Raw genomic sequence first — 26,515 nt, forward strand, 5'->3', positions numbered from 1 at the left:
TTAGGCCTCATAAATGCCCCTGGTTCAAATTTTCCTTACCTTCACAACATCAAAGAACCAGTGGTTGTCAACTGTCACTAATATAATGAGTAACAAAGTTTTTCACAAAGTAGTTTGTAGTTAATCCTGACAAATTCATCGCGTACACGATATAAATCTTTTAATATGAGGGTAATGAATCTACTTTGGAGAAGCAGGTTTACAAAATTTGTAAAGTGGTAATTCCGAGTGGCAAGTGAATTTCCATAAATGACATCTGAAGGTTCAGAACTGCGCAGCTGTCAAAACACTAGCTGTGATTGCTTCTGAAAGTCTGTACGATTGTCCTTCATCAGTGTACTTCATAAGACCCTGTACTGTAAAGTGAACATTGAATATTGTGGGAATATTTAAATCATGATATTTTAAGATTTTGTATGTTTTCCAACACAATCCTGTCATTTGTACAAAGTTTGAAGGCACATGATGTTAAAATTTTTATAAAGTACGGATAAAATATCTTAACATCTTTTCTTCTTTCAAAAAGAAAAGGGAAATGTCGTCTCCCGTCCGGTTTCTACGGAAAAGCTTATTTTCGGGATTGCACATGACGAGGAGCACAACACCGACTGCTAACCTGCTAACTGACTACCGCGCTGTAAATTTCGCCCTCGTGCGATGGCTAACATAAAGCAATGCATCATGGGAAAGTTGGCCTGAAATAATGACGTCACAGTTTTTGTGTAAACCTGACACGGTAACCAATAAAATATCAACAGTCTGTAGTGGAAGTGGAGCCTTGTGAGCGTAGTGCACAGTGACTGTATCCCCTTCATTGGATAAAACGTGATCGGTAAGTGTGTAACGGGCGTGTTTTCTCATCTTTCATGCGGCTGGTCCCGCTGTGGACCCGGTAAGTTCTTTCTGGTAGCACTTGGACCGCTGGACGTTTCGATACAAGTGCAACCGTCCAGTTTCCTTCTGACACACGATCTGTAGCCGAAGAGAAGGCCCTACGCCCGCCTCACTCACGTCAGCGCTGGGCGCTGCCACTGTACCGGCGTCCCCACCCAAGCCTTTTAAAAACTACGTCCGCACCGTACACATTTTCGTTTAGCCATTTCATGATGTATGTAACTATTATTCCCGTTCATTTTATTTTATCAAGTTCTTCCTACCACAATTAATTTTGCCGTAAAAGAGATATCTAATATAATCTACGGAGACAAACCACTTTTGCGCCTGTGGATGTCGACAGCGCAGCGACGTGTCCGAGGCAATACAGGTTTCAGATGAGTACTGAATCCCGTACCCCTCATCGACCTTCATAAACGAAACCTTGCTATAAATGTGAGTGTGTAGGCGTTCACAGTGTCAGTGCATAACTTGTGCAGATCCTCTTTATCACTGGTTTGATGCGTAAATCATCTTGCAGAGAGGACAACTCAACGTCTGAGCTGTCGCTATGTCAGGCAGAGGCATTGTTTTACTTGTGAACCTATGAACCCTGTTCTCCGCTATTAAACTGCATGCCAGTGCCACGTCGTATTGCAAAGTTGCCGTATACCCATCATCTTCATACTGTAAACATTTTCACTGCCACGTCTTCATGCCGCCAGGGCATAGTAGACTTGCAAACAAACTTATCATTTTGATGCAATAATCACAACAGACAGTCACACTGCACAACCCACACATACATGCATGCACACAGCAGGGTAGTGGTACTTGTACTCTGTCATGGATGTACCACACAATCTGTGGCACGTCCATGGTATACTAAACCATATACCAAGTTGCTGTAGGTCTGTAACCGTATCGTATACATACCACTCACTTAAACATGGTTATACTAGGGTTTTGGACCTGCAGCAAATACTGAGTGTTGAAAATTTTTGGAAACAAGACAAACGGAATCTATATACTCAATCCACTTTCTGATAGCTCAACCTAGATGCAGTTTTAGCTCGAGGTTTTGCTTGGGTATGTGGATCAGACAGCAAAACTGTACCCCACATACCCAGGCAAAACCTCGAAATACAGCACTGCAACATAGCTCAACCCAGAAGTAAAATATCACATGCCCAATGCCCTCACACTAAATCATTAGACATTGTGAAGAAGTCTTGACTTTTCTTCAGGTCTTGCATTCTCTGAAGTCTGTGAGTGTTTTGCAGTGGTGTAATGAGTGTTGATTTAATAGTGAATTGTGGGGGCCTCTGAGCTTGTTACCATGTGAATTTTCAGACTTTAATTAAAGCTTGTATAAACTTCATCCAACAAAATTTTGTTTTGTGGCCATTGTCATTATCATAATATGTGTCTTCAGGACTTTGAGTTAAGCTTCCATTGCTAGTGATTACATTCTAGTTTTTTTCATTCTTTTGACAGTGTTTCATCGATCAAAAACTGAAGAAATCATGGACATCGCAAAATTAAAGGAAGAGATAGAGACACATGGTCAAAGTCACCTCCTAAAGTTCTGGGAGGACCTAACTCCAGAGCAGCAGAAGTTTCTGTACGAAGACATCAAAAGCATAGATCTGGCTGAAATAAACAGATTTTATAAAGCAGCGACAGACTCAATACAGAACACAGAACTTATTGACGACAGCATGGAACACATTCCATCAGAACAGTTTGGTTCAGTGACAAGGGACGGAAAAAAGATTTCAATGTGGGCAGAGGAAGGTTAGTTCCATTCATTGTACAGATACTTGTTCGATGAAGCTGCAGCAAGCTTCTCTCTTTTACTGTTTCTTTATGCATACACTTTTGATTAGATTAGCTGTTATGGAAATAGAAGCTATCAGATGGATGGTAGATCTTCATCAGCATCACCAATAATTGATCCCACTCCTGGTTTGAAGTCTGTAACTTCAAAATTATGCAACTTTAATATAAATCCTTTCCTGCCAAGTTCATATTTCACCATCACATCAAGTTGGTTAAAACTAGTGAAGCAAAACATGTCCCATATGGTGCATTTTAACAAAGACTTGAAGATTTTAAGGTCCCTGAAGACACAGATACAGTAAACATGACTTTTCCAGACTAAAGCTGCTATAACATACATGTACCAAGCCAAGTGGGTGAAAATACATATGGTTTTGGCTCAATACCACTTTTTACTGACATGGCAGATAGGGAAGTGGTACTATCTTGCCGGTAAAAGGTTAAAAATTCACGTATACTATCTGTGAAATCTATCAGACTTGCTGCTTCCTCAAAATCGAAGAGACATCAAAGTGTGATACTTGTTCCTTTTTGGTGACAACAGTTCACATATCCTCCTAACATCCATACAAAGATACAAAATTTATTTATGATCCAGGAACACATGCAATGTAGTGCTCATCAGCTTATGTTGGATTGAACTGAAAAAAGTGAAGATATCCGAGAGAGCAAAGTGGTCATGATCATAGATTTCCATCAACATTTATGTGGTAGTTTTCCATGAGCATTATTAGATGCGTCATAAACCAAAGTTTAACCTTCAACTGTAATGAATAGTTCAATCTACAGTGGCCTGTCGTTCAGCTGCAAGGTTAATGTTGTAATGCATGGCATCTGCTTGAAGTAGATAAGTGACCAACCGGTAGAAAGCTGTAGCACATACATGTAAGGAAATGTAGATCTTGCACATGGGAAGAGGGGTGGTGGTTTTGTGCAGTTGTGATTTATATTTTAAGGTCACTGAGTTTGATAGCAGTCACATGTTGTTCTGCAGCAAAGTATGAATAGTGTAATCCTATGAATTGTGCAGTGCCTAGATTTTACTCACGGTTGGGTGTGCTACCCTGATAAGCACACTCCAATATGTGACTATTGGTATGTAAATAGGAACACCTGTTGTCCTTTTTTCGAGTGAAAATTATTGTACTGAATCATCAGTTGGAAAGTGTTCAGGCCTCGCAAAGATGTTTTCATTTGGGACGTTACAAAAATATATTTAAGCTAATCTATTGAAATGAACTGTCAGATTTCCAAAATGGTTGTCATTATATGTAAGCTTTCCAATCATGATGACCAAAGCTTCGACTTTTGCCAGAGTTGATTCATGATACGAGTTATTAATGCAAGCAGATGATACTAGCAGAAATGTACGGCTACTCATTGAAGTACACCAGATACATACAGTGTCTCCTTCAGACTACACTAAACAATGTAATGACCTTGGTGAAAAGACATCCTTGCATTAGAACTTAGAAGTGTAATCGATCCTCGCAACGCATGGCAAAACATTTTGGAGAACTGGAGCACTAATTGTCACGGAAAGTGCCTCTGATAGGAAATGTAAAATAGGGAACTTCTGGTTTTTGTAAATGTACATCATAAGTTTGACCTGTTCCTGTACAAAAGAAAATGTTCATCTATAGTCTTCAAAACAAAAATTGAATCAACGTACTCTCTTGAAGAAGAACAAGCTAGAATGGACTTGTTACAGTCAATATAATGTTTAAAACGTGCCCCTATTGCACACATCATCCATCAGGCACTCTGACTGAGTGATTAATTCTATGGTACAAGTTTTGAATGAGCCAGCTTGTGCATCAGCTTTGTACATTTCAAATGAAACTGAAAAATGTGATTCATCTCCCAGCTTTGGGTAGGGCTTTTAAAAGTTGTTCATAAATCCTCTTCCAGGCAGGCAATGAATTTTTCCTGTCAAAAACCTATCAATATTGATCAAACTCTGAACATGGACAAAATTGATGTCCACAGTAAGCAGTTTCCAGTTGAGGAAGATGCTTTAGAAGTTTGGTAAAATATCTAACATATCTAATGTTACCCATTTCACCTGAAATATGGTAGGGGAAATGCGGATATACATAGCACTGTATATGTATATTTCACTACAGTAAAACTGATCTTAACATCCCTCAACTTACCAAAGAGTTTTTCAATATGTGAGGTACATTCAACCCAGTACCTGAGAACATAGACCCTTGTGTCTTGGTCCAGGCATGGAGGAAGCAGAGTCTCTGCTACCTCCATGGTCCAGGGGGCTATGCTTAGACCATGGATGCTCAGACACAGCAAGTTTGAGCAGACGTTTACAGTTCAGATTAGCTTATTGTCCAGTCATAACTTAAGAACAGTTGATGTTGTAGTGCAATGTACTTACATGGAGTGGCACGATTTAATTTCCTTAATCTCGATATTCTGAAATATGTAATTCAAAGGGAAATTATAGAATTTGAATTATAGAAATTGAATAGATTTATGGACATGAGACACCTGTTAATAAAGTTGGTATCAAAATATAATTGTATAAACCAATATCATGTGAATAGACTTCAAGGGAACGTTACATGTATGGAGATAATTTAACCAACACATCATAACTTATGATCGACACATCATACCTTATGGTAATACTTTAATCACACATCATATCTTATCTCATCTGAAATGAGTAAATGTGCAAATGACATGCAAATCCGGTTTTAGTTCATGGTTCGGAGTAAGAGGATCATGTATGAGGCATCACAACCATAGATATTCATAGCCAACCCATACTGGTATAGCTCCACAGCTGATGCTTGTTTGATTCAATGAAGCCCTGCGGGTGATGTAATTTGTACTTTGACCTCACCGGCCTGTCTGCTACTGGACGGTGCAGGGCGTGAGTGTGGTGTGATCCAATTGTGTTCTTGTGTTTGTGGTCGGGTCATGAACCCCATGCACAATGAAATCAAGGCATTCATAGCCGTAGGTGTTTGAAACATGGTCAGGGACTTTATGTGAGATATAGCATTCTTGTCATTAGACCTGGTCTTGAATGAAGATATTGGTATTCATCAGAAACAAAAATCACACATAAACAATGATATACTATAAAAGCTTCAAAACTATCATCCGAGAAAGTACTACAAACAGATGCCATCTTCTTTTCTGTAATTTTCTTATTCAGGGAAAGGGATTGCATTTTTAAAATCATAACATAGTACCGGTAGCTACATTTTTCTACAGAGATATATTTATCAGATGCACATGTTGCAAGTGTTAATATTTGTTAACTTTTAATCCATCCTAACAATTTGCTTTCAGTTTGACCTAATTACACATACTTTACTGTGAATCAGTAGTGAATATCAAACAGATTGTAATACAATGAACAGGTAATAGACTGAATTTTCTACAGATGATGATGACTAGCAAAGAAGATTATGTTTAATTTTAGAATCTGAATATCAACACAAACAATGACCAGTGTAACAATATAGTCCCACTTTCAAGGAATAGATGACATTATATATCAAAAATGAAACTAATCTGTACATATTATATGATATACTGTCCCTTCATGAATTGTGGAGGGACCACAACATGTATGATAATCATAGAAAAATAAATTGCTGACAAGTTTGTACCAAGAAATGTTGTCACTTGCTTTATTTGGATTTTGTACTCTCCGTATATAGAAAGCTGGCATATTTTCGTAAAGCTAGAGTACATTTACAAGAAATATCAAAGCTTGCAATGTTAACATAGGACAATGAACTAAATGGGAGTGGTCTTTGATTGTGTGAATTTGTAAATGAAAGAAGCCCTTGCTCTATAGAGATGTAAATACCTGTATGTATGGAAAGATTCCCATTGTATTCGTGACCTTCTTGATTGGTATTTAGGTTACTGCTGGAACAAGGCTACAAAGCAGACACACCACACAATATGTCATAAAGCAAAATGAAAATTAGAATACTCATCAGTGAAAAAAAATATTTGTCAATGCTGTTGTGGCAGGGGAAACTGAATAAATGAAATTAGTTTATTTGTCTGATGTGTAATTCAACATGAAACAGAAGTTTAGCCAACAGAAGCGAAAACAAAGAAAATCTTTAGTGTTTGCATTGCAGTTGAGAAGGTGTTTTGGATTTCTCTACCATGGGGCGAATATCAGTGTGAACACTGCATGTAATTCCCCATGAAAATAAGAACACCCTGCCAACTACATACAACTGTCATTCTAGTTGACACAACCTTGCGTTAAATACTGAACAGAAATTCAATCAATCCCTTTTTACCAATTTGAATTTTTGTACATGTAAGCATCTTTAAAAGCCATTTACCCATAGATTCAAGTAAACAGACCAGCAATCACCATCGATAACAATATGCTTGGGCCAAACCATTGTGGTGAAAAGGTTAAAAAGTATGACAAATTCAAGTTCAAAACAAACATTGTTCTCTGACCATCAATTAGCGTTGTTGGTGACTTAAAAAATCACACTAAACTGTTTTAAACAGTTGCAGCTGTAAGTCACATTGGGTGGAGGAACTGTGTGGAAGTTAATTAAAATTTTGCATGTTCAGAGCGAAATTAATCTGGTATTTATGTTCTATAATCCCCTGACAGGAAAAGGATTAAAATGGTGATTTTTTTTTGTGTTACAAATGTAAATTACAGGTTTGAAGCGGATATCACTGGGCAAGGTGTGTGTGCTGCTGCTGGCCGGTGGACAAGGCACAAGACTTGGTGTCAAGTATCCCAAAGGAATGTATGACGTCGGGCTGCCTTCCAAGAAAACACTGTACCAGCTACAGGCGGAAAGGATATTAAAACTTCAAAGGTTGGCGAATCAAAAAACAGGAAATAATGGAGAAGTGCCATGGTAAGGCTAAGTTCTGATATTTGATGAACAGATTGAAATAGTTGTAAGGTCATTTAATACATTACACATTACAATAACCTGAGTACACAAATTGAATTTGAAAATGATATATGTTTTATTGTACATGGATATCATCATTAATATGTAGGAAGTACTGGTATCTATCAATCATATTTATAGACAGTAATAGGTTTGACAGGAATATTATATTTAAAACATGAGATGCAATGGCTCTAGACTTTCTTGCTAGAATTGAATGATAAATGTAGGTCACAGAATTGAAAATAATTTAAACCTTGAATATGCAACTTTACAGGGAAAATTACTGGAATAAGTAGCCTGTTTGTGTTCAAAGGAAATGAATGTACCATTAAAATCAGAATTCAGTGACCCTATTGAGATTGCTGTTTATTAATTTACATACTTTTAGAGACACAAGATGTAAAAGTTATGTAGACATTACTGTTGTGAATTTTGCATCATTTGAAAATTTGATATTAATCATTCATGTCTTGAAATATGCTGATAGTGTAGAATATAGTCAACAAAAGATAGATTTTGTCCCAACTAGTCAGAGACAATAGGTAAAGAAAGTGATAATGAAAATTATTCTTTATCCTTTACAAATGTATGCTAATGAGAAAACCAGGTACTCAAATATATTGCATACCATGATGTGCATTCCAGTGATCTTATATTTAACTCTTGTCATACATGAGAATATATGTTGTTTGTAGTAGGTATTGAATTGTTTTCATGGCGTAATGCCAAAAGGAAAACACAAATATGTCCTCTTCAACAATTCTGTTATGAATCCAAATTAAAGAAAGTCAATAAGGTCAACAGGTGGTCGGCTATTTCTGTCTTTAAATAAAAAACAGCAACGTGGCACTGCAGAAAAATGTGGTATGATGTCATGATGTAAAGATATGCATACAGTGACAGTCCACAAAGTACTGGTATTGAAACCGACAAAGAGTCTAAAATAGACAAAATGATCCTAAATGGACAATAGGTCTAACTCAATAATCTATTATCATTCTTTATTCTCTATAAAACAAGCCAATATTTTAATCTTGTTACATGTAATTAATGTATGGTGAAATACAATTTTTGCCAATAAAATGCGGTGATGTCGTTGACAAGTGAATTGTATATATAGCCTAGGCTAAAATTCAGTTGACATCGATACATAGACATTACTGATCGCACATACAGGCTGTGTGGAACATAGACATTTCAACATGATTTATGAAGTAGAAAAGGACATAGAACTAAAATATCAGAAAAACGCATCCAAAGTTGATGGACATATTTTAAATGGATGTACACAAATTTTTTTAAAGGATGACAGTCAGACTTGTAGACTTGAAATAATGCACATACAGTTACAAAATGCATGAAATATGCAGTGTTATTAACTGTTAAATAGACAGTTACGATTAATTGCTCTCCACCAAAAATCTGAAAAAAAGGTTAGGAATTACAGTATATTTTTCTGTTTTAGCCACTTTTCGCTGATATATATATGTTTACTGTTTTGTAAGCTAGAAGAATTGATATATATATTTACTGTTTTGAAAAGGCTGGCATGTTTTGCTATGACTGAAAGGTACAGCTTTCATCATAGGAATATTCCTTTTCAGTTTGCTGGTGTTTTGAAATTTAAAATATTACACACTGTTACTTTACCTCCTAGGTATATCATGACAAGTGAGCACACGCTGAAACCAACCAAGGAGTTCTTTGAGAAGCATGACTATTTTGGGCTGAAAAAGGAAAATGTGATTATGTTTGAACAGCAGATGTTGCCATGTCTGAGTAATGATGGTAAAATTATCATGGATGAGAAATGGAAGATTGCTCGGGCACCAGGTAAACTGGCAATTTATTACTGTGGGACACCACAGACACACAGTTTGGTTTTATTATCTTAACAAAAAGTTGACTCTTGATAATTATTTCAGATTTTTTGCTGAGAGCGGTGAAATGACACATGGTTTACCCTTTGCGGGCGTTGTGAATACTCACTAATGTGAAATGTTTTTAAAAAAGAAGTTTCATATCTGAAAAAACATGAAGGCGAAATGTTAGATCCTACTAGTCCTAATAGTACACTTTGAACAACAATGAGTTTAGCTTACTCTTGAAATTGAACATTCACTTTGAAAGAATAGATAGGCAAACACTTCCAAACCATATTTCCAGTGCCTCAAACACATCGACCTTTTGTCTGTTGACAAAATTCTATTGAACTTGAAATGAATACAAGATTTGCAGTTTTCTATCCTCCATGTTTTTCTCATGGGCATAACATTGGGTAATGTTAAAAATTCATGAAAAATGCCCACCCACCCTAATCCCTGAAATAAGTCTGTGAAGACTTATGTATTGATTATTTTTCAAGTGAGTGAAAACGTAATATTGATTATCAGTCAAGTCTATGGAAACATTAGTCGCCATGTTTCAATTTTGTCAGAGAAAACTTCTCAGTTGTATTCCAAATCAATGAAAATAATGTGTTTCAAGTCAATGAAAATATACTGATGAAGTTTCACATCAGTGCAAATTGATAAATTTGGTACTTGTATGTTTGCTAAATTTTACCATTGAAATAGCAATATAGAATTCATCATGATTTTGTTAAAAGAGCTACACTGTAGTCATATATACTTCTTTTCAAAGCTATTTTACCATTGTTCCCCTTCGGATAGAAATACAGTCATCATCAGGAATTAAAAATTAACCGTAGTATGAAATCATAGTATTTTCAGAGCTTTGCTGAACAGTACTGATAATGCAATACTGTATTGTCACTAGTTACGAGATGCATAAATCACCTGCTGGCAAAAAAAATTTCTTTTCTGAAACAAAAAGGAAACTGTACATTGTTATATCGCTGTAGCGTTGGGACAAACATTTACACTATGATCACGTTGCTTTCCATCCAACAGACGGCAATGGCGGTCTTTACAGAGCTCTGGGAAAGTGCAAGATCATAGAAGACATGGAAAGGAGAGGAATCAAGTACCTGCATGTGTACTGTGTTGATAACATCCTTGTCAAGATGGCTGATCCAGCGTTCATTGGATTCTGCCTGAGCAAAGGGGCGAACTGCGGTGCTAAGGTGAGCACAGTCATGTGAAAAGAACAGCTGTTGCTTCTAATTAAATTATTATACTTAAGGAATGTTTTAGTATGGTTACGTTTGGACAGATGTGCATTGTGATTTTAGGTGGGAGAGATTTGATAGTTATGCTTGTTTAACAGGGTAAGAATGTGTTGCATGTTTCAAATCTTTATAATCAACACAGTGCCATTATGGAATATTAGACAGGCTTGTAAAGCCTTGATTATTGTCAGTAGTTTCGCCACAGAATGAGTTAAAAAAAAAAGGAAATGGAAAGAATATTCTGTGTAGGAATGTCCTGGATTAATGGAATACATACATTTTTGCTAAGGATGGTTCAACTTTCTCAAATGCCTGAGTTTAAATTCAGGTTGGCAACAAAATTTATCCTAAAAACTGCACTACAGAAAATTTAGATTTTGACTGAAAAACCTGGCAGACTAATGATCATATTGTTTTCTCAGAGATTCTTTAAAAAAGTCACAATAGCTTTTCAGAAAAAAACAGTTGTAACTAAAATGTAAAAAGTTGTGATATTAGAGAAATCATTTATTTTTAAAATGAAGACCTGACTTGTCTACAAGATGCATGTTAGCATGGTTAGATGGAGCTGGCCAAGTTTGACAAGCTATATAGTGTTGTAAAAGCTAGTTCCTTTCCAAGTGAAATAAGAACAGGTATAATCCTGATCAGATAAAACAGAAAGCAAATTGTTTTTCCCTGATTTAAAATTCAAGTGAAAACAAAGGTTTACAAGAAATGAATTAGATACAAATACACACAATGATAGGTGAACCATACCAGGAAATAAACACCTTAACAAAAAAATTCCTCATCAGTAACTTTTTATTATTTCTAGTCTGATACGCTATAAAGACATTTGCAAAAAGCAACAAAAGTTTGATATGGGTGTAAATTTACAAGTAATGTAAACAAATTCATTGGTGCTTGTTCCATGTGCTTGCCATGTAGTCGTGCACACAAAGAAATAATTTCATCGCAAGGTATGATTATCCAAAAGCCATCACAAACTGGATTTCAGGTTTCAACATGTTAAACACAATTCTCATCAGCCAAAACTGATTCCATAAAGAGAATTCTATTAGGGAGGCCAGCAGGTCGCCCAGGACATGCTGAATTGACACTCAATCACCAGTGACTTAGTCATGTTCAAAATTGAAAAACATCGATAACGGGAAAGAAATTGTGGAAAAAAATACATGAGGCTAAAAATTAAAAATGCAGCTATTCTCTCATATGTTTTTTATTTCTTTATATGAACTACTTACTTTTTGAATAAACTGCAAAATTGAGCTAGAAACGGTACCGGGAACGGTGATCTGAAACATGGCAGCACCTAATATTTACATCGCTGATTTTGAAACGCATTTTTGAAGGTGAGCCAATCAAAACATCCCTTACATCGAATACTCATTTGAAAGCCCAGATCTCGCTCTTTCTCGCGATATAAGGTTCTTCACCAACATAGGGCAGTGTATATGACCAAATCCGAGACAAAAAATTGAGAGCGATTTTTCCGAGACCTAACCCGACCAACTCTCAGTGAAACGTCCTCTAGTACGCAGTTTATCATTATTTCTTTTGAATTTTTGCTAGAAAAATGAGAAATTTTGAACAGCTCACGTATTTATTGACGGAGATATTGACCACACTTCACAGTAAGTGAGGCTACCCACAATTCTCCATGATCCATACACACGGAGGTCACTCACTGAACTGGAGCAAATTCCTTCTGTACACAGAACAGCTCGGTCCATATATCAAAATTCTGGGACCATAGTTTTGATAATCATAATTCTCTAATTTCTCACGGTGAATAATGAGAAGATCAATCCCTTTTGCGCAGAGGAGATAGCAATTTTGTGATTTTGTCGACATAGATTTTTGACAGCCATACACAATATTTTCAAGGAAACTAAGGGAATAAGTTGCATCTGTGTTGGCAAAAGAAAGGATATTGATTTTTTTAAATGTTTGTAACAAAGGAAATTTGCATGTCTGACAGGTGGTATGATGAGACCATCTCAGTTGCTGATAACTTTACCATGACAAGTATGCAATTTTTAGCACCTCCAAACATCGACTTCTCATTCAATTTACTCCTGAATTTTAAAGATGATCAATAATTTTGGAACATGGTTTTAACCAATAATCCTTAAATTAAATTCTAAGTTTCAAATTGTTCAGAAACTGATAAAATTGAAGAAGCCTTTACCAAATAATGTCAAAACTCCACATGGCCCCAGTGGTGATGTTTTGAAAGCCTTTATTTGGATAAAATACTTTTTGTAGGTAGTTTTAATGCAGTAGAGCTATTCAAAAGTGTCATCAGCTCAAAAAGACCTTCAATTTGATATATCACTTATGCCATTTGAGCTTAATATTTTCATTTTGTCATTTCTCGTTAAGTGTCGTTCATCCGTTGCCATGGATAAATCCAATATGGCCACCATCGTAATCGCGTAATTTTAGGATACATTTGTGTGTGCCATTGAAATCTATCTCCATGCCAAATTTGGTACAAAAAGATGTTTTATTAACAAAGTTACAGCAAATTTACTGTAAATTTCAGCTAAAACTCATTTTTGTCCCATTGTTCCCATTGTTATTACATGTATTGTCTTTCTACAGAAAGAGTAAAAGTGAATGTTTTAAAAGCTATAAATTGTAACCGTTCATCCAATTTCGAAAATTAAAAAAATGTTTAGCTTCTCTCATTGAAATCTAATAAACTACATTAATTAAAATGCAGATTGAACATTTCAAAATTTCAGTTGGCCTCCCTAATTCTATGCTCGGTTTGTGAAAAATGTTAAAATAAACTGTGCCATGTATTATTAAAAACTATAACACTGTTTTAGAACAGTGGTATCATTAATATTCTGGCTGAATTTTTTCTCATTCTCTGCTTAGTGTTTCTTTGTTTTAGGTTTCTTTCATTGTCAAAAACCTAAAAATTGATGTGAAGACAAAATGAAAGGCATATTGAAAACCGTTGGTCTATTTTAGGATTTGGTAATATAACATTACAGAAGAGGTCAAAAAAGCATTGTTCATAATGTGGTGATACTGTCATAGGTTACACTGGCAGTTTTAAGAGAATTAGAGATAGAATTACTCCCCTTAAATAAAATCACATACAAATGCAGTGTAATAGTTTTTTTTGGAACAAATCTTGTAAGTATTGTTTCTGTATCTAGGCTATTCTATCGGGCAATTTGTGGTAGTTAGGTTCTTCGAACAAATTTGTAAATTCTCTGCTGAATCACAGCCTGTGAATAAATACAATGAAAACATGAAAATAAGAATTATCACTATCCAAGTTTTGTATGATGGGATGTCTTCATATATGATGTTTCCATAAAATGACAACCAGATGGTCAAATTTTTTAAATTTAAGCAATTTTTCCTCCAATTAAAAAGCAGATGTGTGGCCCTTTTGTGAAGAATTATATTTGTACTTCCCAATATTAAAAGAAAACTGTTAAAACTTTTTTCAAAGTACACTGCCTCCTAATACACATGCCATTTCCCTTTTGTTCCCTGAGCAGGTTGTAGAGAAAGCCTTTCCAACAGAGCCAGTAGGTGTTGTGTGCAAAGTCAGAGGCAAGTACCAAGTTGTTGAGTACAGTGAAATTACGCTGAAGACAGCTGAGAAGAGAAACGAAGATGGCAGACTCACCTTTAGTGCTGGAAACATCTGCAATCATTTCCTAACTCTGGACTTTGTCAAGCAAGTTGTAAAGTAGGTAACAATTTCTAGTTTTCAGACTTTAAAAATTAAATCAAGCTCAAGAGGTATACATGTAGCTCAAGGTAACTGGAGGGAGCTTGGTGATAAATTTCAAAGACTAAAATTTTCACAATTCTGTGCCCATTTTGAGTCTGTATGAATTCATTTTCATATCTGCAGAAAAAATAAAGCTATCATCATCTTTTCGTTGTGAAAATGGAGAAATTTTTTTCCCCAGGGAGTCACGACATCTCCAAGAAAAGCAGCCATTTTGAATTTCAAAAAAACATGAATATTCATCGAGTGGGGCCATCAGTATCTGACATACTCTGTGCTCTCTGTTTGAACATTTCACTGTCCATTTTCATCCTAGAGACTGTAGTTGTGATCAAAGACTACTATATAGTAGTTGGAATGAGAATTGGGTTGTGATCTGAATTCAAATTAATGTTTCTGTGTAGGATGGAAGGTGGGGATGGGGATGAAACACTAGATTTGTATTTAAGTTGAAGGTCTGCCCTCTTTTGTACGAAAATCAGATGAGTGACATCACAGGTGAAATGATAAGATTAATGTCTGTCTGAATCTTAAGTCAGCTGACTGCTAGTGAATTATGCAAATAAATAAATTATTGATAGAGAAGAAATCCAAAATTCACAAAATAATAATGTCAACTAGAGAGATATTACCAAATAATTTAAATACCTCAAAATAAATCAACCAGTTATTAAATACTAGTAGTATGGAGAATATGATGCAATGAAATTAAACTGCAATTTTGGAGTTATGTAAAACAAACATATCCATTATGATGAGTTCAGCGAGTCCTCTCTGTCTGTCAGGTGTTCTCAGAATGTAGTTTCATTTCCAAACCTCATGTCACTCGTTTGTTGAGAGGAGTTTAAGCAGCAGACATTTGAGTATGTGCATCTTAGCATAGACTTTAATAACGGAAAAGTCTATGATCATAGCAAAGAAGATGACCAGTCAGTGCACTTCCTTCAGAATATGCAGAGAGGTAGCAGTGACAGTTTGCACTTCAAGGAATAACATTTCTACAAAAAACTACAATATTGAGAAAAATAATCATTTAATACATATTATAAAAACTCCAATATCAAATAATGTAATATTTGACAAATACTTTTGACTGAAGATGATGAATAGAAAGATGGACATAATGGTTCATAATTACACGGTCTGTTGCTAAAAATCCATACAGCTTTTATTATTACCATTATCAATTTATTTCTGCATATTTTTGTTATTTACTTTCTGTCTGTTGAATTACATATGATGGTATGTGTGTCTCATATACAGGGCTGTAAATATTGGAATAACAAATGTCAGAGGTCATCACATTTTGCAGTTCATGCAAGCTGTGTAATGTTAGGGGTTCAGTTTCGGCAGTAAATAATCTTATGTCATAAATGCGAAGTGTTGGTCATTTGTATTTCCAGCATCCATGTATGCTGTCCACAACATAGATTTCATTAACAATGTACAATAGGAATCAGATACCACTGATGACCTTGGTGTGGAAACAAAGGAAGCTAGAAATTTTTTTCATTTCTGTGTAGGGTAGCTGTTAACGGGGTGATAATTTTTTTGTGAATTTTGTACAACAACATTCCATTTTTGTACTTCAGGCAAGCAGTGTTGGTATGTTGCAACATAGACCCTCGAGGGTCTATGGTTGCAATCAGCATTAATGTCCCTGGTGGTGTACCCTTTAATTACAATGGAAATATAAATATTGCATTTTAGTTTGGCCTCCGCTGTAGAAGGTCCTATAGTTTAAGATTGATATGGTGTCAAGTTTATCAGTGCCAGAATGGAAAAGAGAAATTTATATGTTAAAAAAGAACTATGAAATTTTTCCTATCAATAAAATTTCATGTTTCTGTTTGTGAAGTTTGTACCATATTACGTGAGATATTCAACCATGAAACTCAAGCACTTAGCTGCCAAGACATTGCTGTATTGCTGTAGTCATTGTGTTTTGTTATTCAGAAATACAGTAAAATATGGAAAGACCTTTATAAAGCCTGTTCCATATATCTTAAAAGACAAGCCAAAATTAATGCCATACAAAAATCCCCAGCATGAAGGTGTTACTTAGTAGGTCAGGTAGAGGCAATGCACAAACAGAAACATACACTGTGTGCTACTTTACAAATATTTGAGGACTTAAACAAAAATATTTGATGAATTTTCAAGTGGCTATTCCAATAACACTGCATTGATATTTTAAAGTACATACCGGTGTATGGAATATTTACCGTGCTGTTTTATTGATAATAAGCTGCCATCTGGAACGTTTTAATATTTAATGATACTCTGATCAGCCAGCAAAATTATGGAGTCCGAGATGAATTATTATCATATACCCATGCCCTTATTGCGTGATCAATATTTCATGTTTGACTTTCTGGTTTTTTCAAGTACTCGTACTAAGTCCTGAATTTTTATTCACACCTACAGAATAGGTAAGATTTTGAGAGCTCCACTCAAATCATCAATTACAGTGTTTGTACGATGTGTTCTCTTCTGGAAATCTTAGCTTCTAAAATGGAACAGCTGTAACTATCTCTCTTAACTTATGGTATGCAGAAGTAATAATAATAAAACTGCTTAAAGGATTTTGTACAAAAACATCTTTACTTTCTTGATAAAAATGTTGAGAAATTAGATGATCAGAAAGACTACTTATGTTTTTTTTGCATAAATATAACACTGATAGTTAACTGTTCCTCCCGGACATATGAGAATCAGCTGACAGGTAGAAAATAATAACATCTGAAAGTCCTTCAAAATTAAAACCAGTCACATGATGTCACGTTTTAAACATCTGTTACCATGCATTTCAATCAACAAGTATCATATATGCATACAATAGAGAAATGAACTAATAGGCTTAGCTCTGTCCTTGCTTAAGTCTTTTGCAACATGTGTATCATTGGTTAATTAGTGTGCATCACCTGATCAGCTCATCCAGTTTATAGTCACCAAACACGCTTTATGCCTACAGCTGTGCATACCGGCCTTCTTGATGGCCTTCTATGATTCAGAATGTAGCTGGAATGATCCATGTTTGTCGCACACATTCTCCCTGTTTTGAAAAAACCTATATATATGCACTGGTAAGCTGCAGACCAGCTGTTACTGAGTTCATTTAGAGTTGGGCCAGTGCTAAGCCTTTGTCGTTGCCAAAGAGACTGGGCCAAACAGCTGTAAATGGTAGCAATATATCAAAACAAGATAAAACATTGGATTCCATTGCATAGTGCATGCTTGATGTGGCTCTTTTATACTCATCAACTTACCTGTGTGCGTATTTATCAACTTTAATCAAGATCATTTTCCAGTTTTGAATCCATTGAAACACTTTGTGCTTGCCATTCTTTCAGTATAGTGAATGAAATTATTGAGTAATCTCTGAAACAAAACAAGAAGCATAATAATCATGTCCAAAGCAGTCTCCCTTTTAGTAATATTTAATCTAGCAATAAACCATCCCAGCGACATGTATACTATGAGATTTTGACCAACTCATGACATTATATGCAGGAGGGATAGCAAGTGTGTACATGGAGTGAACTGGTCAAAACTGAGTGGTATGCCCATTTCTGCTGTTATTTACTGCTGGTGTATTGTAAAAGCATATTTGAATTCTCTGGGTTTTTCTTTTACTGAGAGCGCGCATGTGTTCCAACTGTGCTACATCATGTATATAACACAGTTATTTTCATGTCTCAACCAAGCAGGTATTTTCAGCATCAGTGTACTGAATAGATATACCTGAAATGTAATTACTATCAAGTTTAATCTGTATTACTGGATTCTTTAGGAAAAGAAAAATACCCATTTTCTGGGCCACATATGCTACATCGCATCTAAGTATATTTATTTACAAAACTAATTTTTTTCTTTATTCTCTGCACAGTGAAAATGAAGTTTTCCTGAGGCATCATGTTGCCAAGAAGAAGATTCCGTTTATTGATGAGAATGGAGAAAGGATGACGCCGGAAAAACCAAACGGAATGAAGCTTGAAAAATTCGTATTCGATGTCTTTGAATTTTCAAGGTGAGACAGCCATATTGTGTTTCAAAATTTTGACATGTATGCCGTCTGCTTTAACCCTTGCAATATTGTGGTTTGGCTCAGATTCTTCATTATCAATGGTTATAGTGTGGACCTGTCCACAGGGAATCAGGTGTTGACATGTTAACCATCATACCACATACAGAAAAATCACTTTATCCTCAAACTGTTCAGTTCACAATTGATACATATACATTTGCAAGGAGAGCTATTTAGGTCAGTGAGCATTTGCTTTTGATATCTATTTTCCATTGCATTGCCCAAACTTTAACTTTGTTTAAAAAAATTAACATTTTAGTTTTAACACATTGAAAGCATTTCGCCACTTCCTTGTCAGCCAGTGTGTCAGGCAAAAAATAGGTAGTATGCACCTTGAAAGTGAAAGACTTTAACTTTTGCTCAACTTTCCTCAGTGAAACTTTCAACCATTCTCTTTCAAAATCATGAATAAAAAATCATGGTTCGCGGTGGAAGTTTTGGCACAAAAGAAGCAATGACCCAAGTAACATTTGCCGATACTTCAAATTCAAAATTGTCGCCATCCCTGTCTTAACTGTACGGTGAAAGATGAAATTTTTGAATTTCCAAAAAACTAAGACCGTGAAAACTTTATTTACTCCAAGAGCTTCAAAATGAGTCCACACAAGATTTAGATTAGAAAAGTATTGTAAAATATGAGTAACTATGTCTTTTTTTTTTATCCAGTGAGTTTGCTGTGTTTGAGGTGCTTCGTGAGGATGAATTTTCACCCCTGAAGAACAGCAACAAGGCTGAGAAAGACAACCCCACCACGGCAAAACATGCGCTGCTGTCACTTCACCACAGGTACATTTTGAATGCCGGCGGAATGATACAGGACCCGGATGGAACACTCATACCAGCTATCCCAAGGTACAATATATATCCAAACACTCACCCACTAATACTTCGTTGAACTCCACAATATTCACTGGTGTAATTAGACTCAGAATCTTTAATCTACGATACACATATAGGGATGACAGTATGAAGAAAGAAAAGAAAGAAATATAGAAATCACAACCTCACATGTTTTAGGATATTGTCAGGGGGAACTTAAACAAATGAAGACTTTTAGTTCCAATCACCAAAGCTCTCCCTGAGAAAATTGTTTGCTATATTCATATTTCAATTTATTCACGGTATATGCTTTTCAGTGATCACCCCATCCAAGTTTTCAGAAACGCCATACCTTGCTCTAGTTGCATATCCTCCAGGGTGACTGAAAACTATTTTAGATGTTTAAGTGTATGTAACCATAGTAACTGTTCCATCAAAGCAATAGTTTAAACCCAGAATTCAAACAGACCATGATACAAACAAAACCACATGCACAAATGCACATAGAAATACATGTATTTGCATAGTGTATATACATATGAGTTTGTTTGTGCTGGCATCATGTGATCTCTTGGGAGTACTGAATCTAAAGAACATCCTTGCATCCTACATATTCCAGAGTGACCTTTGTTTCTCATGCATGAAAAGATGGCAGTTGTATATATTTAAAAGTGGTGTTCCCCTACAGTAACACCCACTCTTGTATGGATAAGCATATCCAGCCTTGTGGCAACAGGAAGCACTGAATCTTCAGAAGAGAGTGGCATTTCCCGTGAATAACTTTGTGTAGATTAACTTATGCCACCCAGAGATACAGCGCCCTCTGTGTCAATTTCCATGTTTGCCATTGTTTGTATTATAACAATCTTTGTCTTGTTTATCCGTACCGTATTAAATTCAGTAATATGTAGAAGTATGACATTAAATGTATATATTGCAAAGAAAACCATAACAAGTACAAGTAATTAATAAATTGAATGGCTGGTACATGAAAATTTACCTTGTACAGTTCTGTTGGAATGGCCGTATGATGTCTATTGTCTGAAACTTCTTTTGCATGTTGAATACTGGCTTTGAAACCTGTCCTCTTTTTCTTTTCCTTCTGTTTTGTCTTTCCTGTGTAGGGATCATAGGTTTGTGCAGCAGCTGTAGCTAGTAATACTGTATAGTGTCATTTCTGCCGTTCTTCCACAGAGCTAGATATTGCAGTTGTTCAGTGACTCTATATCTGAAGGTGTTTGCTATTCAAATCCTGAGTTATAAATATTTGGTGGTTGGTGGTTGAACAATTTATAAGCCACATTTAATGTGCTGCTATCAAGCTTTGCTTTACTTTTGCTTTGCGTGGGTTTCGATGGTGCAGCTACCCACTCACAGAAAACAGGGATTGAAGGGTTTATGTCAATTCATCTCATGTGTAAGCACAGTCAATGTCACTCCCCCATTCTTGATAAATCAACAATTCCATCAGTCTGCAACTTAGATGTACACTGTTTATCTTTTCAGCAGGGAGTGAGGGTTCTAATAATTGAAAATATCTAATTTCTATTATTGTGAAAATATCTCAAACTACAAAATAATTGTGTACTTTATGTGTTCCCATGTTCATTCACAAACAATGTCATACTCATAATTTCTAAATATTGTATAAATTCTGTGAAGCAGATTGGTTTCATTACATCGGTTGTCATAAGTGTATCAATATTTCAATCCGTTATAGTTGTACATGGTAGGCTCTGTCACAGCCCATCACTGGCTACACACTGCAGACACTGCATCTCTCCTGCCCTGATTTTGAGCTGGTGTAGCCTGACTCAGCAAGCTGGCGTGTTCGAGTTCACTGTGCTGCAGCACAAAATCAAGGCATCAGAAGGCCAAAGTGTGTGTAGCTAGCAAGGAGCTGTTAGAGAGCCTACCACACATGGTAGTACTTAAAGTCAAGGGAAACGATGCACATCACATTATTATATAATGTAAGAATTGCATTTGATTAATTTATATTTCACAACTTATCACTGATAATAAACACACTTTAACTGGTCAATAATAAGTCATACTTTGAATTTAAACTCTCTTGAATGGAATGTGTCAAGGATTATACCAGTTTCATTCGCCAATGCTTGCATGTAACACTACATATAACAATTAAGCCTATACTATCTTACCACAGTAAACATTACAATTCTGTTCTTATTTTTTTTCAGTCGTAAGGCCAGTGAAGCGGACAGCTATCCTGTTGTCTGTGAAATCTCACCGCTGCTCTCATACGCTGGAGAGGTAGGTTTTCCTTGTTAACCTGTTACAAAAGAGGTTATTTCATCACCAAACAGGGTACCAATTTCAATTTTCAGTGTTAGCTAGAATGTGCCTCAGGCACAGATATTCAGACTCTAAACCTTTTACAATGTTCTTTTGACCTACCACTTGTGGGCGTTCATTTTAAAGCTTATGGAGTAAATAAAGTTTTCAGCTGCTTAGTTTTGTGAAAATGAGGAATTTTATTTTCCCCAAAGAGTTAACACAAGGATGGAGTCCGTTTTGAATTTCAAATATTGGTAAATATTGGGTTATTAGATTCTCTAAATTCAAAACTTTTAATGGTGACACCCAATTTTCATTCTTGAATTTGAAAGAGAATGGTTGCTAGTTTGCTCGACAAAAGTTTGAGCAAAAATTGAAGTCTTTTATGTTTTATTTGTGAACTACCTTAAAATCCTCAGCAAAATCTCTACTGAGTGTTATGCAAAATGACACCAGCTAACAGCAGACAGTTGGCCAGCCTTCACTAATCATGACACCTCCTGTGACAGATCCTTTCCGTGTCATAATCCACATATTAAACCAGGAATAACCTTACAGCTTATCTCTATAATGGCACACATGTTTTAGGATTTGCATCATACATGGGCATTACTGTGCAGTGTTCAGACAAAGTGATCTCTTTGCCCTATCAAAATGTAATCTGCACAACTCTCTCAGAGTAGAGTGGTTCTACAGAAATGTATGTCCCTATAAATGTTCAAGGTATAGTAAAGCAAGCATCCTATGTTGATATTGAATGAAAAATGAAAATCACTTATTTTTGAGTCGCTGCCGTACGTATGAAAGCAGGCATTGTCTGTCACATCTGAGAAACAAACCATGAACAATAATTGTCATTTGATCACTAAATGCCATCACAGAAGAACAGTATCAGAGACTAAAAAGTGAAGTCATGCAAATAACATCAATGTTCAATGCTTTGCCGTCTAATTTCAAAGCTTGCCACAATACATATGTGCTGATCACATGATCTTGTCAGGTGACAGGTCATTAATATGCAGTCAAAATTTGAGTCCCTGCCCACTTTTCTAACGCTGCCATAAATTTTCTTAATCTGTTGTTCAGCCCCCCAATCCCCACCTGCAAGCAATACATGTCGTTGTGTTTATCTTCACTGGTGTTTTAGCAGCAATGATGTCTGAGCGATATTGTTGCATCAGCTGTCTGAAGTCATGTGACAGTCCACCATTTTGTGGTCAGGATTTTGACCTAAATTGCGACCCATACCTGACCCTTTTTGTGAGTGTAGTGTTGGCAGTGTTAGAAAGGTGGCAGGGAACCAGACTACTTTACAATTCTACTCTGAAGTGACACTGGTGTTCCAGGATCAGCTTTAGGTGCAAGGCTTTGCTTTTGCAGAGATACAAAGGATTGTCCTTGTACCTGAAGATAGTGAAAGTGAAAGACTTAAACTTTTTCATTACACCCCTGATGAAGAAATTGGTTCTGTTTTATGATCAGATTCAGCCATTAGCTTATCTCTGCAGTGGCACACATGTTATAGGATTAACATTACACATAGACATTGCTTTGCACAGATGTAAAATATTGCCTGTACTCCAGCTTGCAAATATAATCTGCCCAGCCATCTCTGAGTAATGAGGCTGTAAAATGGACTGAAAAAATTTCAACCATTTTATGCAAATATTACAATGATGTCTTTGTCATTTTAAGGAACAATAGCTGTAACTATGATTTTTGCTGTGTCTTGATTGTCAACACAGCCATGCAGTGTTAATATTGAAATTTAGTCCAGACTGATATTGTGATGCCAACCTTACATGTGTACAGACTTTGTTGACAAACTGAATACTGGTTGTTTCATCATGCCTTTAGGGATAGGACAGAGAAGTGTGGTTGATTGACAGATCAACCATATTGACAATGTATTCAAAGGTTATAGTTGCCATTCCTTGAAAATGATTTCAGGGTGATATTGTTTCCTCAAAGCCTAAACAATAAAGAAAAAACAGTTTGGCAAACAACTGGTGTGAATGAAGTATCATGTGTGCTTCTGTGAGAAAGGTATTGTTAAACTATCTTTCCATCTATGTTTTTTTCTTTTTGAACTTCCAGGGTCTTGAACAGATTTGCAATCAGCGGAAGTTTACACCACCGGTTTTGCTGACAGAAAAAATACTGGAAGATTATGAAGACAAAGGTCAACTTATTGATAATTAGAGCAATTTAAAGTAAAGAAGAAAATGAAAACTTTAAAAAACTAAAAACAACCCAGCAATTCTTTCTTCAAAATTCTAAACTCATTCCTCATGAACGCATCAGTTATATAGAATATCAGCAATTCTATGATTTTTTTTGTCACAAAATGTCATTTGTACCAAAGTTGGGGATGAGTTTTTGCCAGTCAGATGACAAACTTAAATCTTTATGAATTTGGAGTGACTCAAAAACAAAAAACAAAGACTGGCAACACCTGCCTCGACTATGGAACTTTATTAAATGTCACAGAAATTTATTTTTATCTGGGCTTCCATCGGTGCTCTACTACTTTGCTTGCTTTGCATCTCACATATCTATGCCTGCAATAAATGCCAACTAAATCATTTTATCTAATTCAAAACACTTCTATCGTTTCAAACCAGACCCATTTATCCTTTTCTTTTTAATGTCAATCATTGCTGATGCCCTTGATTTTAGGAGGCACGGTTTTATATTTGTAATGTTAAGTTTATTAAAAATAGTTTTGACTGTGTTTTTAAAGAAAAAAAAAAACTTGTTTACAATGTTTGAGATGCAGCTAAGAGTTGAGAGGTAATAAAAATATCGACATCTTAATTCACATTTTTTTGCGTCTATTTTCAGCAAGTTTTCTACATAACATGAATTTTGATTTTGCATAATTTTGTTTTTGTTTTTGTTTTGTTTTTGTTTGTTTTTTTTTTTTTTTGGGGGGGGAATCATGCAAGAAGTCCAATAGTTTATTTTATTGATTTCAGTGTTTGTGCTTCTTTGTGGTGTGTATATATCACATGACAGTCTCCTGGAGTCACATTGTGTGGTCAAATTGTTTTGTCTGTGATGTCATTGTACAGGTTCTGTGTCATAGATTGTACTTTTGCTGCAAGTCTGCATAATTGCTTTCTAAAAATCGATGCTAATTTTCTTCCTGCCAGTGTGCACACGTCTTTAAATTGTTGCCATAATTTGCATATTTATGATAAATAAATTTACTATATTAAAATGATAATAATATTCCTGAGGCCCAAGTGCGTCTTTTGTTAGTGGTTCTCCTGGGGAGAACCATGTCTTTGCAATACTTTGTGAATCGGATTCACTTTGGAGCACTGCAAGCGTAAGTTATAAAAGCAAATCGAAATACTGAGACATACAGCAAAGTTGAAAACGTTTGACTGAAGAATGAATTTTGGATATTCAGCCTGGATTCATTGTAACACTGGCAGTTGTGCAAGTGTCAGTTGCTGTGTTTGGTGAGCTTTGTAGCTACCATGTACCTGCTACTCACATCATAAATGTGCTGTGTTGGTACTTATGAAGTATTTCAATTTGTCAGACACTGCCTTTTTTCATGTCTTACATTCTTGTTTTCTGTCACTGAGGGAGAGTCTGCCGTCTCAACTTTTCTCATGATTTAATTTTTGCTGGATCTCTGTGTCAGTATTCAGGTACAGACTACCCCTGTAAAACTTTAGCTTTGAAGAAAATGGATGGCTTTGGTCAAGGAACATTTTCTCATGTAGCAGAAAAATTGACAAACTTTAGGAGTTTGCAGTGATTATGTCAATCCTTGGGACACTCTGACACCTCTGAAGTTTGCAGTCACTAAAGTAGATTATCAAAATGCCTGAATGTAAACATTGAAGGTGATCATTGCTAATTTGAAGGAATTTTACGATGTTAACACAGCCTTTGGACAGTTCTGATAATGGGGGCCACTGTATTGACAGGAGATTCAAGAACTCTTGAACTTGACCATGACAATCAAAGCGCACGCTACATCTAGCATGTTCGTTGCACTAACAATACTCTGCCTGCAAAACATAAACGTCATTTTAGAAGAAAAGTCATTTTCAAATAACTGACTGCTCTATGCAGAACATCAACTGTACATCTTTTTTTCATCTTTCCACTAATTGATAAATACAAGCTTGCTATTGTTGCAGGTAACTCCCTGTCGTCATCTCTTGTAACACCTTTTTTCACTTGGCAGAAACAAAAAGCTTTCCAAAACTATCATTGAATGTCATTAAATGACTATTTTCGTTTTTACCGCAGGAGAAACACTGTTGTGCAATAACATATGATGGTGGACGAAAACTCTAAATCTGTGAGAACTAAAGCAAGACAGATTGATAAAGAAAGCCGTTTGCAATCTTGATGCCATTGTTACTACCTCAGTCATGTACTTTATTTGCTGTGTTGTGGCGACTACATCAATACTAACAAGCCATTTTCATTTGTGTGAACAGCAGTAAGCAGTGGCGGCCATCTTTGTCTACTGTGTCTCTCTGCATTTTGGTAAAAATTTTATCAGTACTTTTGCGTATGTTGAATTTTAGTTTCAAAATTTTTTTTTTTTCACCAAAAAGGTCAGACAAATAATGGCAGTTATATGTGCTTTTAGTTTGTTGTTATCGAAAAATGTAGGTTGATACAGTTGTTGTGCAATGTCTGTCCCAATTTTTGTCTTGTTTCAAAATCACTGAAAAACATTTTTTTTGTTTATATTTTTCTTTTCTGATAGCATTGCTGCATACACAGCAACCTGT

At 35.8% G+C, this 26,515-nt stretch overlaps 1 protein-coding gene across 2 annotated transcripts; it reads left to right on the plus strand.

Annotated features, from left to right (window-relative positions):
* Window positions 1-707: 707 nt before the first annotated feature.
* On the plus strand, window positions 708-26,349 carry LOC139140003 (UDP-N-acetylhexosamine pyrophosphorylase-like). 2 transcript variants are annotated; one of them, XM_070708991.1, is made up of 11 exons: window positions 708-832; window positions 2,371-2,670; window positions 7,394-7,598; window positions 9,298-9,473; window positions 10,553-10,725; window positions 14,301-14,494; window positions 18,429-18,569; window positions 19,293-19,478; window positions 21,650-21,722; window positions 23,844-23,928; window positions 26,022-26,349. In XM_070708991.1, exons 2-11 carry the CDS (start codon window positions 2,400-2,402, stop codon window positions 26,048-26,050), a joined length of 1,533 nt encoding a protein of 510 aa, XP_070565092.1. In that variant the 5' UTR covers window positions 708-832; window positions 2,371-2,399; the 3' UTR covers window positions 26,051-26,349. The 2 variants fall into 2 exon arrangements, with proteins under 2 accessions (XP_070565092.1, XP_070565093.1); XM_070708992.1 differs by lacking the exon at window positions 26,022-26,349 and having other exon boundaries at window positions 23,844-24,980.
* Window positions 26,350-26,515: the final 166 nt, after the last annotated feature.

The sequence above is a fragment of the Ptychodera flava genome, chromosome 9, assembly GCF_041260155.1.
Source record: "Ptychodera flava strain L36383 chromosome 9, AS_Pfla_20210202, whole genome shotgun sequence".
NCBI classification, from domain to species: Eukaryota; Metazoa; Hemichordata; class Enteropneusta; family Ptychoderidae; genus Ptychodera; species Ptychodera flava.

Excerpts from the sequence above, each read along its gene's own strand:
- LOC139140003 (XM_070708991.1), top strand. The coding sequence starts at position 2,400 with ATGGACATCGCAAAATTAAAGGAAGAGATAGAGACACATGGTCAAAGT. Across the intron at positions 14,495-18,428 it reads TTTGTCAAGCAAGTTGTAAA|TGAAAATGAAGTTTTCCTGA; the intron begins GTAGGTAACAAT and ends TTCTCTGCACAG. Across the intron at positions 21,723-23,843 it reads TGCTCTCATACGCTGGAGAG|GGTCTTGAACAGATTTGCAA; the intron begins GTAGGTTTTCCT and ends TTGAACTTCCAG.